We start from the raw sequence: 12,692 nt of genomic DNA, 5'->3' as shown, positions 1-12,692 counted from the left end.
GCTGTGCGTTACACCTTCCCGGTGAGGTGGTGCCCAGTGACCCGCGAGAACCACGTGTGTTGCATCATCTAAGCCTCACAGCACCCTATTCTGAGCCCCACTTTATGGAGGATAAAACTGAGGCTCTGAGAGAGAGGGCTCTGCTTATCGGTGGAGGAACCTGGACATGAACCTGGAGCCCCCCGTCTCCAAAGCCTCTTTCCCACACTGCCAGGCTGTCCCTCCTGGACACCCCCCCCCCACCCCGCCCCGCCTTGTGAGAGAATGCCCTCGTACAGTGGAGGAAACACAAAGGAAGGCTACTCTTTCTTTCCTGCTGTGAGCATGCGTGTTAAGTAATAACTCAAGCAGATATACCAGCCTTTTGTCTGAGGGGAGAGGTGTGGATGCAATTTTAGAGCCAAAGATGATAACAGAGGAAGGCAAAGCAAATCCTGGGGGTAAACTATATCCTGCCCAGCACGGCGCCCATGCCCTGTCTGTCTAGACCTGCTTTCGCAGCCTCAGCCTCCTCCACATTCCACGCAGTGTGGCAGCGTTAACCTTGCCAAAGGCCCCCAAATTCACACTCTAGGCCCTTGCCCTTTTCTTTGCCCACAGTGCCCTCCCCTTTTTTCCTTATCAAATTCCTTTGTAGCTTTCAAAACTCTTGCTTGACCTGCCTGGAAGCCTGATACCCGTCCTCTGGGCTGCCATAGTCCCTTGCCTTACTTCTTCCATGGACCCCAAGGTAGCAGCTGGTTTCACATATGTGTCACCCACCACCAGGCCATGGATTCTTTGTGGGCACAGTTTGAGTCTCACTCATTCACAAGAGAGGCTCGGCATGTATTTGCTGGATGCATAAATGATCTTGGGAGGGCTCTGTCCAAGAGTGTGGCTGGTTTTGGAAGTGCTGGCTGTCCTTACTGTCACTTCCTATCCTTACTGTCACCTCTTGGCCTGAGCAGGGCTGGGACTAGGGTGAGCTGAGTGAGGCTCACCTAGGGCTCTCCCTCTCAGGGGCGCAGCTACCACAATGCATCCTCGTCTGGGTCCCGGGTCAGAGACAGACCTCGAGTCCAACCAGGAACACCAGGCACCCATCCCCTGGAAGGTGGCTGGGTCCCATGGGAGCAGCATGGCCTGGAGAAAAGTGTATGGGATTTAGAGCCAGGAGACCAGGCCTCCAGCCCAGATCTGCCCTGCTCTGCTCTTTGGCCTTGAAGAAGCCGCTTTCCCTCTCTGGGCTTTGTAGCTGCTGGAGACTCTGTATTTTGGCCTTTCTGACACCCTGGACTTCATGATCCCATACATAGAAAATGTAGTGTCCCTCAATGTGGCCTCAGTGAGCTCCCGAAAACGGGGTGGGCAGATCAACACCGACACATCTCGAGGGTTGGAAAAGGGAGGGAATTCCCTTGGAAAAGTTTGGTCTTTGTTGTGAGTGGGGACAGAGGCAAGCACAGGGCACAGAGCTTTGAGGGAATACCTGGTGGTTTTCTTCAGATTCGCATTTGGCCACACGTTGCTGGCCCCTCTCCAATCCCACAGAGCTCTTGGCCGGGAAGATGGAAAGTCGAAGGAAGGAGCACAGGCCCTGGGCGGCTGCTCCCCCTGCGCTGCGGAGAATGCCTGGTGATTTAAAGTCCAACTGCTCCTGCAAGCCCCTGGCATTCTAGCGCATAAGCACTTTGTGGCAAAATCGCATTCCCCAGAACCAGGGAAAAAAGCTAACGCAAATGCGATTTTCCAGAATGCTGCAGAATCGGTGTTTCTGAGGGGCTGAGTGTGCCAAGTGCTCCAGTTTGCTGTGCTCTGATCCTGGGCTGGACACGCAGGTGCTGTGAAATGCCCCCAAGGGGGCTCTGGGCCTGGGTTCTGACCCCTGGCGTGGGTATGTTGTAGCCGTGGGACCTGGGTAAGCCACTTCACCCCCCTGGGCCTTAGTTTCTGCTTCTGGGTGAAGGATAAGAGGCCCTCAGGGCTCTTGTGGGCTAGTGTCTCGATTTACCTGAGCAATGTGGGTAGCGTCTCTCTGCACAGGCCTGGCCCCTACTAAGTGCTCCATGTGCATCAGGCCTCTGACCTCATGCCCTTTGACATCAAGTCAGAGGTCCCTCCCTGGTCCAGGACCATCCAGACCCCTCCCATGTGTTCCTGGAAGCTGTTACCGTCTGCCCCCGATTTCTCAACCTCGGCATCACTGACATTTCGGGCTGGATCATTCTTTGTTGTGGGGCTGCCCCGTGCATGTAAGACACTTAGCAGCCTGCTGGGCCTCTGCCTACTAGGTGCCAGGAGCACCTCCTCCTGGCCTTTCTCTAATGACTCATAAAATATCTCCAGTCGTTGCCAATGTGTCCTGGAGAGCAAAACTGGCCCTGGGAGAGAACCACTGAACTAAGGGGAGGATTGCGGGAGCAACAGAGCCAATCACGGCACCAGGGTGCTGGTCACGGAAACCGAGAGGGCACCTGTGGCCTGCGAGGTAGTTTCTCCGGCCCCAGCAAAACACCGTCATCGTAGCAATGTTACCTCTCGGCCTCCGGCTCAGTGTGTGTGTTGACCCTCTAATTCCCTAAAGTGAGTCCACAGTGATTTCCATTATTCATTGTTTTTGTAGATTATGCATCTTAATCATAATTTTATGATGAATATTTGATTTGTCATCTAATCAGGGGAAAAATATAATCTCTTAAGAGACACTTAATAACGATTTACACTACTAAATACTTGATTAGAAAATACTGAAGGCACTATGTTAGGTAAACTCATAAACTTTAAACACTTTTTACTTTTTTAAAAACAAATTGCATGGGCAAATAAATTTACTGTGAAAAGGTTTTCAGTGGGAAAGTCTGATCTTTGAGGCAATCTTTCCCGAGGCCTCTTTGTAATAATACTGATTATGAACTTGTCTGAATGTTCTTCAGACCCAGGTCCCAAATTCCGTTAGCGTTTTAGAAGAAATGAGAAGTTGGCTTTGACGTTGCTATGCGGTATAGCCTAGTGGTTAGCTGAAAGGCCTATTTTGGATGTTATCTTCTTCCTTATCTGTGAACTGGAAAACCTGTGATGTGAGAGACTCCCAGAACTTGTGTCTGGTGTGAAGAAACAGACAACATACAAGACAGACAGAGGGCCTAGGCCAGCAGTGTGACATTATTGTGACGGGAGAGAGACAAAGGGGGACTTTACAGGTCCAGACAGGTCTCTTTGGGGAGCGGGTGTTTGAGCTGAGAACTGAGAATGACTAGAAGGAGCCACACAAAATGCCAAGGTCAAAGCATTTATGGCCTTAGATGTGCTTAGCATGTGCAAGAGCAGGAGGCGGGCCAGAGTGGATGAGCAGAGCTGCTGTGGAGGGTGGTGGGGATAGGTGAGAGAGGATGGTGGTAGGGACAGGTGAGAGAGGAGGGTGGTGGGGACAGGTGAGAGAGAAGGTGGTGGGGACAGGTGAGAGAGAAGGTGGTGGGGACAGGTGAGAGAGGAGGGTGGTGGGGACAGGTGAGAGAGGAGGTGGTGGGGATAGGTGAGAGAGGAGGGTAGTGGGGACAGGTGAGAGAGGAGGTGGTGGGGATAGGTGAGAGAGGAGGGTAGTGGGGACAGGTGAGAGAGGAGGGTGGTGGGGACAGGTGAGAGAGGAGGGTGGTGGGGACAGGTGAGAGAGGAGGTGGTGGGGACAGGTGAGAGAGAAGGTGGTGGGGACAGGTGAGAGAGGAGGGTGGTGGGGACAGGTGAGAGAGGAGGTGGTGGGGACAGGTGAGAGAGAAGGAGGTGGGGACAGGTGAGAGAGAAGGTGGTGGGGACAGGTGGGAGAGAAGGCAGAGGATGCATCCCCTCTAGGCCAAGGGGAAACACTTGATTTTGACTCTAACTGCATGGGAAACCCTCTGAGGGCATGGAATGATCTGATTTACAATTTCAACCTCTCCCTCTGGTTGCTGTGGGGAGAAAGGGAGGGTGCAGGTGGAGCACAGCAGAGAGGCACGTCAGCTGCCTGGTCCCGCTACCCTGGTGTGCACTAAGCTCCGTACACAGCTCGGGGCAGGCACGCCCTCAGAAGTCTTACTGGTTATAGTGCTTATATGCAAAGATAAATGGATGCTATTGTTTCAAACCTCAATAGAATAAAACAAAACTGAACTTCTACCCTTAGTTTCTTGAACAGAAGGTTCCCTAGTCAATTAGCCCAGAAAATCAAAGATCTTCTTTCAACTGAAAGATCCAGAAAACTTTCCACACCTTATTACCATGTGGTCCACTAGGATTTCAGGTGGGGCTCATTCTGCTTCCCTCTCAAAGAAGAGAGACCAGCGTCTGGCCAGCTGGTAGTGGCCTCAAGGCCAAGTTCTCTTCCGCAGCATTAGATAAATTGCTTTCCTCTCTGGGAGCTAATCGGGGACTCTGTTTATGACTCCAGCTACATTTGCCACAAGGTCTTTGGACTGTGAGGGGGATCCTCAATCCAACCCAATTAATAGAGCAATGTTGCTCTTTTAAGATGTCCCCCACCTAACCAATTCATCAGCATGATTTGCACACATTAGTCAAGGCATTTACAATGGGTCCACCAAGCTTTCTCTCTCATTGGAGGAAGAAATGAGATCATTTGGACCCGCGAACCATAACTCTTCCGAAGTCCCTGAAGTCCTGAGCTTGGCTCTGCTCAATGTACAGACAAGGTGAGTTATTAATTAACCGTTGAGATAAATGCCGGAATAGCATCCCTGAATCATGTCAAACCAATTTGGATGGTTATGGGATGGGGTGGGGGAGAAAGGAGGAGGCAGTGGCGAGGGGAGGGTTTCGTCTGTTCCAAGTGCTTTGGACAGACTCCAGTGTTATTTCTCCTCATTTAGACCTGGCTGGAGTGCCCGGAGCTCAGGCCAGCATCCGCATCTCTGAACCCGAGGCAGCTTCCTTTGGAGCAGAATGAGGAAGCAAGCCTCGCAGAGGGAGGTGGGCTGGGAAATGCTGTTCTGGAGAGCAGTGTGAGTGGAGTCCTTAATTCAGGGAGAGAAATGTAGAAGCTGCTGGTGGACAGAAGGGTCCTCACCAGGGATGACTGCTCACACAGATCTCTGCGTTCGAGGGCCCTCTGGGGAGACAGCCTGGACTGAAGATCCCGGGCTCAACATCACGATGGACCTCTGACACCCCCACTCCCTGACACTCGCTTCTTTACACTCCTACTGAACTAAGGGGTTTCACTCCCGTCACACCTCACACACAGGATTCTAGCAATAACAGCAGCATCATGTCTATACATGTTATCTTTTTAGGTGGATGTGAGCTCTTTGTGGACACATGTCCTATTTGTTTTAGTATTTCCTAAGGCCTATTTCCAACGTCTAACATTCAGTAAACTCTCAACGAATGTTTGCTAAACCATGAACGAAGAGCTAGTGCATGGATGGATGGATGGATGGATGGATGCATAGAGGGGTGGACGGATTCCACCCACCTCATGACAGAGTGTTAAAGGCTTTTTAAATATGGAAACAAACATCAGGCACCTCTCCAACTAGGAATACAGAGCACTTTTAAAATATACTAAAGTTAATTACTCAGGAAGTAAACACGAAAATAGTTCACAGTTTTTCAATTATTCACTTCCACTTGAAATAAAATCCCTCTTTATTCACTTTACTCCTATGTTCTGGGAACTTGAGGGGTAGACATTTGGGGCTAGGCCTATGATATGGGGCTGGGTTGGCCCATTCAGGGGAAACAACTGGGCTCTTTTTTTTTTTAATCCTCACCTGAGGATGTGCTTATTGATTTTTAAAAAATATTTTATTTGTGTGTCTTTAGAGAGGGGACAGGAGGAAGAGAGGAAGAGAAACATCGATGTGAGAGAGAAACATTAATCTGTCGCCTCTTGCATGCGCCCCAACCAGGGACCTGGCCCGCAACCCAGGCATGTGCCCTGACTGGGAATTGAACCCACAACCTTTCAGTTTATAGGACAATGCTCCAACCAAGTGAGCCATACTGGCCAGGACAGAAACCATTGTTTAAACAAGTTTTTCTCAAAACATGGTCTGCAGACCACTTGCATGCAAATTCTCTGAGGTGCTTGGTCAACAGGCAGATTCCTAGATTCCGTGTCTGATTAGTAAGTTAGAACCCGAGAGGCGGGGTCTGGAAATCTAAATATGAAGCAAACTCCGCAGGGTGGTTTTGCAACGCCGAAGTTTGATGAGCACTAATGAGAAAGAACCTCAGCGGTTACATGCTGTGGGGAAGCTACTGGTTGGGCTCCATCTATGTGGAGTCAGCATTTTGTTCTAGAAAATAACATTAATACTAATACTGGTGAAGCTAGCAGCCACCAACGTGCAAAGGTGTCCTATGAGCCAGGGACCTTGTGCACTGTATCGTGTGCATTTTCTCACCGAGACGTCACACCCACCCATTGGGGGCGGCATCATCGGCCTATTTTACAGACAAGAAAACTGAGACGGAGAGGAGCAAAGTGACTTGTGGAAGTGACAAAAACCAACTTCCATCATAGGCTCTTGACCATGTGAACTTACAGTGCCAGCGATTCAGGAGCCAAGGAAGTGATGGGAGAAGGAAGAAAAGGTCTAATTTCAGTGCTGGGTGGGAGCAGAACAGAGGGGAACAAAGGCAGCTCCTAGTGTGATAAGAAGGCATGTGAAGCAATGGTGATTTGTGAACAAGCTCAGCTTAGGAAGGGCTCTCTCCTATCCCCCTCGACCTCCAGGCCTCCATCTGCAGACTGGGAAGGGCATCTGATAGGATTCCATGGGAGCGTCAGACTGCCAGACTGGCTTGAAACATAGCAATTGGGCTTTGTATAGAAAGAGGGCTGGGGCTCCTGACTCAAAGTGCAGGGTGATAAAGGGGTGCAGGGAAGGAGTAGGGACTGTCTTTCCAGGCCAGACGGTCTAACAACACCTCTCCACCTCACAGCTCCCACTTTTAGAGGAAATCCACACCCTTCCTCCTGCCCGTGGCCGTGATGAACCACATCTCACACCTCCGTCTTGGTGGTGATAATTAAATATTATTCGCCTGCCACTCCATGCACATGCTGTGTGTATTCTCAGACTTTAATGAGCTGGTATTTGTCTTCTGTAAGCAAAAATATTTCTTTGAGTCTCCTCTTTTTCAAATTGGGGTGAACAGTTCACGTGAAGATCTCTCACTATTAAAAAAGACAGTCTGCTTGCCGGCATGTCTGTCTGAACCGTTTCTCCTTTTTTTTAGGGGCCGTGACAGGTAAAGCTTGCCCCTTCCGAAGCAGCCACAGCTTTCTGAGGTTAAGTGAGCGGGCACGTGGCTGGGGGTGTTGAGAGCCTTTGGAAGTGATGGGAGAAAGGAGGTAGGGAAGCAACATAAGCAGTCTCTGTGGGATGCTCCAAGGCAGCTTTTTCCAGCAGGGTTTCTCATCTTAGCGCCACAGACTACAGAAAATATTTGAGTGAAAATTTTCTCAAGTCGTCCAAGGAAGGTACATAGCTGGTACCATTCTAGATGCATAGGGGGGAAGTTAATTCATTCCATGTAATAGATATCTTAGTCCAGTAGTGGTTCTCAGAAAGAGCTTGAATGGGCATTGCCCGGAAATTTACTCGACATTCAAATTCTTGTATCTTACCCCAGATCTGTGGGCTAAGAAACTTTGGGGGAAGGGGTTTAGCAATCCGTGTTTAACAGAGCCCTCTAGGCGGTTTGGCTGTCAGCTCAAGGTTCAGAATTAGTAGGGCTCAATTCTCTCCTGGAGGGTCACCAGGTTGAAAAAGGCCATCCAGGGCCTCAATATCTACATTTGTATTTGTACCTATATCTATCCCTTTAAACTGAGAGATATATTTTAACGTAGAGTGTTTCTAGATTGAAAAATGATTCGTCTCTCCCAGCTCACTTGGGAAGAGAGCTCTCTTATTTTCCGTATTCCTGAGGCTTCCAAGGCCTGCGTTCCTTGCAGCTACCTGGGTGCTTCTCTGACCCACAGCCAGGTTTACAAACCTGCAGAGCCCTTCCTGAGAACCCCCAAAGCAGGCCAGAGCCTGGGGAAGAGCTCCTACCCCTACCCCCCCCCACACCCCCCACACACAGAAAACAAGCAATACAATTAGTGTGCTGCAGGATTGGATCTGGAGTAGATGAGGAGTAACTTTAATATTTACCAATAAACAGCAAAGTGCTTAGCACACCTCCTAGGGAAGTAATTAGCCATAAAAAGGATACTCTACACAGAGGAATCTCCTCCCCAAAAAGAACCCAGTTAATTGTGAATTGCTTATGCCAGGTGAAAGAATTCGTGTCTACATCTCACCTGACATGAGCAACTCGGAATTAACTGAGTTTCTTTTTATAAACAGGGCTCAGGGCCTTTTCTTTTTTTTTTTTCCTGGTGGTTAATTACTTTCTTGGGAGGTTCACTTTAATAGTTCCCATAACAAGGCCATTATTGTCTTTAGCATAATCACTGCCTCATTTGCCTTTACGCCCTGCCTTTCTGACGTTCTGCCTCCACCTTGCCCGGAGGGACTCTGACCTGTGCCCGCTGGGTGGTCTGAGAGTGCCTGATGCACCTCCTCCTGCTGGGCTGCTGCTTTGGGACTTGGTTTTCTCTCTCGGTGGGAGCCTGGGCCAGGGGCAGGGCTGGCAGAGCGAGGTGGGCTGCACAAGGCTTCTTGGGGAGGCTGGGTCTCCCTCCCCAAGTGCAGCATTTCAGCCACGTGTTAGGCGTTCAACTGCTGACTCCCCACAACGGGGAAGGGAGCCAGGGCAGCATTTCTTTCTGGGTGTGGAAGGAGCTGATGTGTTAGCAACTGCTGTGCTCGGGGAAATCACCAGGGACCGGCACAAGCGCAGCGAACCTTCCCAGAAAGAGGAGTGCGATTTTGACTCTCACCCTTGAAAAAGAATGAATTTAAGTGCCTTCTCTGTTGGCTCAGGAAGGTAAATGAATGAATGGGAGCTCTGTGAGCTACATCAGGTCTCTAAATCTTTCCTGATTGGTGCACTCCTATCCGTGTGTGTACATGTGTTTATTTACAAGTTACACACTGGTACGACAGCAATAACAGACTATGGAAACTGCACAATGTCTATTGAGAAGATGAGGAAATAGAAAAATAGAGTGTCTCACACTTCCAGCCATCACGCGGACGGGCTGCATCTCACCCTGGACACCGTTGAAGCTGACCCCCCCGGGCCCTGAGGGCAGGGGCTGACACCCCCAGTGTGCAGTGGTCAGCATGTAGCAGGAGCAGATACACTTTTGTTAAATCACATATTCGACGCGTGGAACAATTCGGGCGGGGGTGGATCCCACCCCTGTGCTAACATTTTGGGGGAACGTGGCATGGAATTCTTGGGAAATGAGGCAGTCCAAATGCTACCACAATCCCATTTACAGCCAGAATTTTAGCACTCCATCAGGGAATAACGGGAAAATCTGGCCCAGAGGTTAAGTAAAACAGGGGTCGGCAAGCCTTCCCTGTAAGCGGCCAGAGAGAAAAATATCTCAGGCTTTGTCAGCCGGGTGGTCTCAGTCCAGCTACTGCCTGCTGCCTTCCAGGGTGAAAGCAGCCACATAGCATTCACGTATCATGAAATTTTATTCTTCCTTAGACGCCCCCATGCCAACCATTAAACATATAAAAGCCCTTTTTAGCTCACAGGCCCGAACAAAAAAGCAGGCCCTGGGCCGGATTTGGCCTGCAGGCTGTGGTTTGCCGACCCCTGGTTAGAACGTTGATTCTGGCCTCAGAACTGGGTTTAGTCCCAAAGTTACCCTGGTGACTGAGTTATCTTCAAAAAGATACTGAACCACTCTCTAGACCTCAGTCTTCTCATCCATAAAGTGACACCCCCAAGTACTGTCTAAAGGATGCATCGTCCAGTAACATCTCCGCACAGCGGGGGGCATACATTGTTACTCCCAGCCCTTCAGGTTCTGGCAGGAACGGTCACCCAAAGGCAGAGCCAGGGCCCAGCCACCCTTCTGTACGCCATGTACTTGAGAATCCAAACCCCATGCCTCCAGCCCATGTCTCCAGAAGCCCCCGTTGGCCCAAGGACGCTGCATGTGCCTCAGAGGAAATGTTACGACAACGTTTGACAATAGGATAGGGGAGATCTTTCAGGAAAAAAAAATGACTCATGACGACCGCCTATATGCAACGCTCTGCTCTTGAGGGGCTGGGAATTAGAAGACGCTTGCTCACCTCCCTCATTATCCTTGTTGTCAGCGCAGGAGGTTTCCATGGCAACGTTGCATCCGGGCCCTCTCCAGCCGGTCTGGCAGACACACTGCCAGCTGTTCTGACCCAGTGTGCATCTCCCATTGCCGTTGCACAGATCGGGGCAGCCATCTGGTTGGAGAAATGGAGAGGATGAGAAGGAGGGACGCAAGGCCGAGCTGGGGCAGCGGGGAGCCATGCACAGGGGAGCGAGGTCACAGGCAGCCGCTGGGCCGGCCTCAAAGTGGGGCCTGTGCCTGCCTTGGAGAGTCGGGGAAACAAGCAATGCATGCAGTTGCAAGACAAAGTGGGGTCCCAGACGCAGGGGCTCTCCAATGGCACTGACCTGGTGTTCGGGGTCTGAGGCAACCTTCCCAATGTGGGGGAACATTCCAGAAAACTACACTAGCTCTGAGCTTACAACAGGACTAACGAGGCTGTTATTTCCAGCCACTGGCTCAGGACTGATGCTACCTCAAAAAAATATGTATCTATTTCATTTTTTTTTCCCCTTTAGAAGTGTCTTCTGCAGAAGAGAGAACATTCCCTATCAATCCAGGATGGTGCCAAAGTACCCTCCATCTTTCAGAATTTTAAAGATAAATTTATATATGATTATCACGGGTTTCTTATGGCCAAGAACTGCTGGGCTATTTTCATATTTCGGTAATATTTAGTTTTAAGGGGCATTTAAAAATGTTGGCTGCTTATCACTCAACCTATTTATGGCATGATTTAAAAATACCGCAGGATCTGAGGGCTGTGCAGGAGGAGGAGGAGGGGCTGAGTGCCGGGAGTTGGGAGGAGGCAGAGGGTTGTAGGTGTGCCTGGGAAGGCAGTGGGTTCGAGTCACTCTCACTTGGTGGTTTTCTTTTCTTTTGGGGGGAATGGGTGGAATCAGCAGCCTACCCCAGCCATTTCCAACCTTTTTCATCTCATGGCACACATAAACCAATTACTAAAATTCTGTGGCATACCCCAAAATAGGTTTTTTGCTAAACTGACAAAAAATAGGTGTAATTTTGATTCATTCACACTGGACAGCAATTGTTGTGTTGGCTGGTATCATTTTTTGAGTTTGACAATCTAAAGGACAAAGACGTCAGTGCCCCTGAGCAAATATCAGGAATTGCATGTTTTAAAAATTCTTCTGACACGCTGGTTTAAAAATCGCTGGCCTACCTAATTCCCTAAACAATGGCCCCAGCACCCAAAACAAGGGCCACACCACTCTCCTGACCTCAGCCTCCTCAGACAGAGCCTGAGGGGGAAAAGAAGGAGAGGGGTGTGGGGGAGCGGGGCACTAGTGAGAGAAGGGAAGTGCCCCAGCAGAGCCCCCACAGCCCTTTGTAAGATGTAGGGAGACACACAGAATTGGAAGGATGTGGCCACACTTGCAAAACCTACTTGCTGGCAAGAATCCCTAGATATGTTTAAAAAATTTTTTTTCTTTTAACAGCTTTATTGAGGCATAATTTACATACCATTAAATGGACCTGCTTTAAGTGTACAATGCAGTGATGTGTAAAATGAATTTACAGAGTTGTGCAATGTAGGTATGTTTTCTTATTTCAGGTATATGCCCCAAATGACCATTAATTCCATTGTCCCCAGAAAATAACTCGCCTGAGTATCTGTCCCCGTCTTTCTAATTCCAGCTCTACGTCGGCTGCCATCTCTATCTCCATCTCTGTCTCTTTTTCAAAACTCTCTTTTAAAATCACAAAGTACAGGGTGCAGCGGGCCATGGCAGAGTGGGGAGGAGCTCTGTAATGATGGGGGTAGTTGATTTGAAGCCTTTCTGGCCCAAATCTTAGGCATTCCAGAGGCCTTCACCTGGCATTTTGTTCTCTCTCCTCCCGAGCACCCTACAGGAGAACGAACGTGTGCATGGGGCAGCGGTGGGAATTTAAAGGACTCCTCCTAAGCAGAAAGGTCTGGAGGGTCTGAAATTAAAGTGAAATTTACTTCTTTAAGAGGTTTCACTCCTCAGTGCTTCCTCCCTCCCCTCCTTTCCCAGCATAGCCCGGGTCAGGACTGGAAGGACCAGGGCAAGCGACAGAGAGAAGCTCTGCGGGGGGAAGTCTCTGAGAGAGAATCAAGGTCGCAGGGAACCTTGTCTTTTGCGGCACCCCCTGCACGAAACCCAGGATGCAGAAGAAGCCCCTGTGTTTGCACGACCCTCCCAAAGCCCAGAGGCACACTGTTATTTCTTTCCGTACCCCAGAGGTGACTGCGGCCCTGCCTGGAAAACCGGTGACATCCTTCTGTTCATACTGTGACAGCACTGGGAAGGGGAAGCCACCCCCAGTTTCAGAGAAATGACAGGAGCAAAATGGAACTCTGTAGGAAAAGCCCAAGGGACATTTCACAGGTTCTCAAGGAAAAGAGAATATTCCCAACCTCCAGCCACCTCCAGCTTTACAATTTCTACTGTGGAGTTCTGGGGGATGGATCACAGAGAATACACTAAATGACAGACCT

At 49.8% G+C, this 12,692-nt stretch overlaps 1 protein-coding gene across 8 annotated transcripts in view; it reads right to left on the bottom strand.

Annotated features, from left to right (window-relative positions):
• TENM2 (teneurin transmembrane protein 2) overlaps positions 1 to 12,692 on the bottom strand; it is a 610,087-nt gene that overhangs the window by 83,180 nt on the left and 514,215 nt on the right. For all 8 annotated transcript variants that reach the window (XM_045185001.2, XM_045185002.2, XM_045185000.2 and 5 more), the window contains one exon: positions 10,194 to 10,340. In XM_045185001.2, coding sequence (XP_045040936.2) covers positions 10,194 to 10,340 — 147 coding nt within the window. The remainder of the gene's footprint in view (positions 1 to 10,193; positions 10,341 to 12,692) is intronic.

This window comes from Desmodus rotundus, chromosome 6, assembly GCF_022682495.2.
Source record: "Desmodus rotundus isolate HL8 chromosome 6, HLdesRot8A.1, whole genome shotgun sequence".
Classification (NCBI taxonomy): Eukaryota; Metazoa; Chordata; class Mammalia; order Chiroptera; family Phyllostomidae; genus Desmodus; species Desmodus rotundus.
The sequence above is the reverse complement of the archived record's forward strand: the minus strand, read 5'-3'. Positions and strand labels throughout refer to the sequence as shown.